The following is a 2,219-nucleotide window of genomic DNA, read 5'->3' as shown; positions in this document are numbered from 1 at the left end:
AGGTTTCTCCTTCTTAAAAGGAAGTTTTTCCTTGCCTCTGTCGCCTACTGCTTGCTCTTGGTGGGAATTGTTGGGCTTCCGTAAACATCATAGAGCATGGTCTAGAGATATCGCCACCTTTATGTCAGGGGACATAAAGGTGGAGCTTTATGACAAACTACACTCTCTTTTCTGCAATCCAGACATCAACCATCACCCCGACTGCCACATCTTGCTTTGTGTTTATTTATGTTACACATGCCCATTTAAATAGTTATGTTTAGTTCACCCTTTTGTTAAATAAATCACTTTTTGATCATTTATGCTGCCTCATTACCTCTTTTGTCATGGCCCTTGAGCCAGGTTGTGACAATCTCCACAAGTCTTTGTTCAAACGTTGACCAAAACAAACACAAAAATTCTCTAGATGGCAGATATCAAAAATAAAAATATAAAGTGTTTGTGCATCATAAACCTTAAAACAAAAAATTTTGCAGGTGGGTTTAACATGTCACCTACTAGTCAGGCACATATGACATTAGCTGATCTCAAGGTTATAAAAATATTTTATATAAAGTTTGCGTTTCCAAAATTATTTCAAATAAAGCTTGGCTTACAGTCCAAATTCTTTCATCATTTTAATCTCCCAAGTCATCTGGATCTGGTCTGAAAATTTCAAGTGTTGCATTTTTCATGACTTGCTTCGATCCCAATTGTTGACGCTTGCGGCTATATTTAAATATGCAGTTGAAGAATGACTCAGCGACAACTTTCATTCACTTTTTTACTGATACTGAAATCAAATGGACAATGAACACGCATGGTCAAGCAACAGCTGGCTAATATGTATTTATCTTTAAAACCACAACGGTCTAATTTCAGTGAAACATTTTATATACTGTATATAATGCCTTCTGTATATGTACATAGGTACACGCATAGAGTACATACACACACACACACACACACACAGTTGAGGTTTAAACGCACATACAAACAGGTCACATAATTAGTATACATTATTGTAATGACTTGGACAGTTCCTGACTGGAGAGGGGAGAGGCTTTTCAAAAGGAAATGCATAGATTGGAAAATTTAACACAATATGCCACAAGCAGGCTCTACACACACTGTTCAAAGTACACACTGAATTTGGAGTTTTGTTTTAAGAGTTTGGTCCTAAAAAAAAAAATATATATTTTTTTTTTAATTTTTTTTTTTTTTTTTTTTTTAGGAAGATACTTTTTTTGCAAGGATGGGAAAACATGAGGCGATGTGTTGGAGGGCAAAGGGTTAATGAAACCAGCTAACATCAATCAACCCTCATAGGTCAGTTAAGAGTACAGTATCATGGGAATGATATTGTTTGGGGGCCATGTGAAGCAGGTTGTACAAACAAACATGAACCTTTCCCTTTTAGTGTCCAAACTCACCACCCTTAGACAAGTGTTACACAATACCACAGACCATGACAACTTGTGTCGATCTAATAGGAGTTGATCTCGGGATATTAAACAACAAGAAAGAGGAATTACAAGGTCTTGATTTGTCTGCGGAAGAGGTCACACAGATGAAAACCTTTCAGGGGGCAGACAATGGTGAGCTGGTGTTTCAAAGCTAATCTCTACAGCCCTGCCAGGAGGAGATAGATAAGGGTAGGACCACTGGCTATATCCTTCCACAGGGCTGTGCATGGCAAACCGGTATGGACAGAAGGAATGCAAGTCCCCTTGTCTTCAGAATGCAGATGGTGGGACATCGGTAGTAGGGTTGGTTGGTACGTCATGAGACAGGATTATATGGAATGACACCCTGAGCAGGCTAGGCTGCCTAGCGGACTAGTGGGGACTGCTTCAGGGAGATGAGGACGGAGCGCATGCGAGACACGTCTTTGGCCTGCTTGCTGGACTTGGGGTTGAAGTCACAGAGTCGAGCCACCCGCTCCCACTCCGTGCCGGGGTTGCTCTCGTCCAGATCTGAAATCATGGCCTCCTCAGCCGCCCTACATGCAACAGGGAAGAGGAGAAGGAAAGGACATGGAATAGGAAACAATCAGTGGAGGAAGTGGTTAAGATACACCAAAATACACGTATAGCCCTGAGAAAGTCCTCTGCTGATCACCAACACACACACACACGTTCTGGTGGAAAACTTAGTCATGCCTCCCAGATGCTTAGATGCTGGCATGACTGATGCATCTGTCAGATTCAATTCAATCTAAAATTTCAGTCTGACATCAA

At 40.9% G+C, this 2,219-nt stretch overlaps 1 protein-coding gene across 1 annotated transcript; it reads right to left on the bottom strand.

Annotated features, from left to right (window-relative positions):
* Nucleotides 1-1,175: 1,175 nt before the first annotated feature.
* On the bottom strand, nucleotides 1,176-1,981 carry LOC119906458 (clathrin light chain A-like; the record flags this gene model as incomplete). Its single annotated transcript, XM_038723880.1, has 1 exon — nucleotides 1,176-1,981. A coding segment is annotated over one exon (172 nt), but the record flags the coding sequence as incomplete, so codon positions are not given.
* Nucleotides 1,982-2,219: the final 238 nt, after the last annotated feature.

This window comes from Micropterus salmoides, unplaced genomic scaffold (genome assembly GCF_014851395.1).
Source record: "Micropterus salmoides isolate LMB-PRFRI ecotype aquatic unplaced genomic scaffold, ASM1485139v1 Ms_hic_scaffold_1612, whole genome shotgun sequence".
In the NCBI taxonomy this organism is placed as follows: Eukaryota; Metazoa; Chordata; class Actinopteri; order Centrarchiformes; family Centrarchidae; genus Micropterus; species Micropterus salmoides.
The sequence above is the reverse complement of the archived record's forward strand: the minus strand, read 5'-3'. Positions and strand labels throughout refer to the sequence as shown.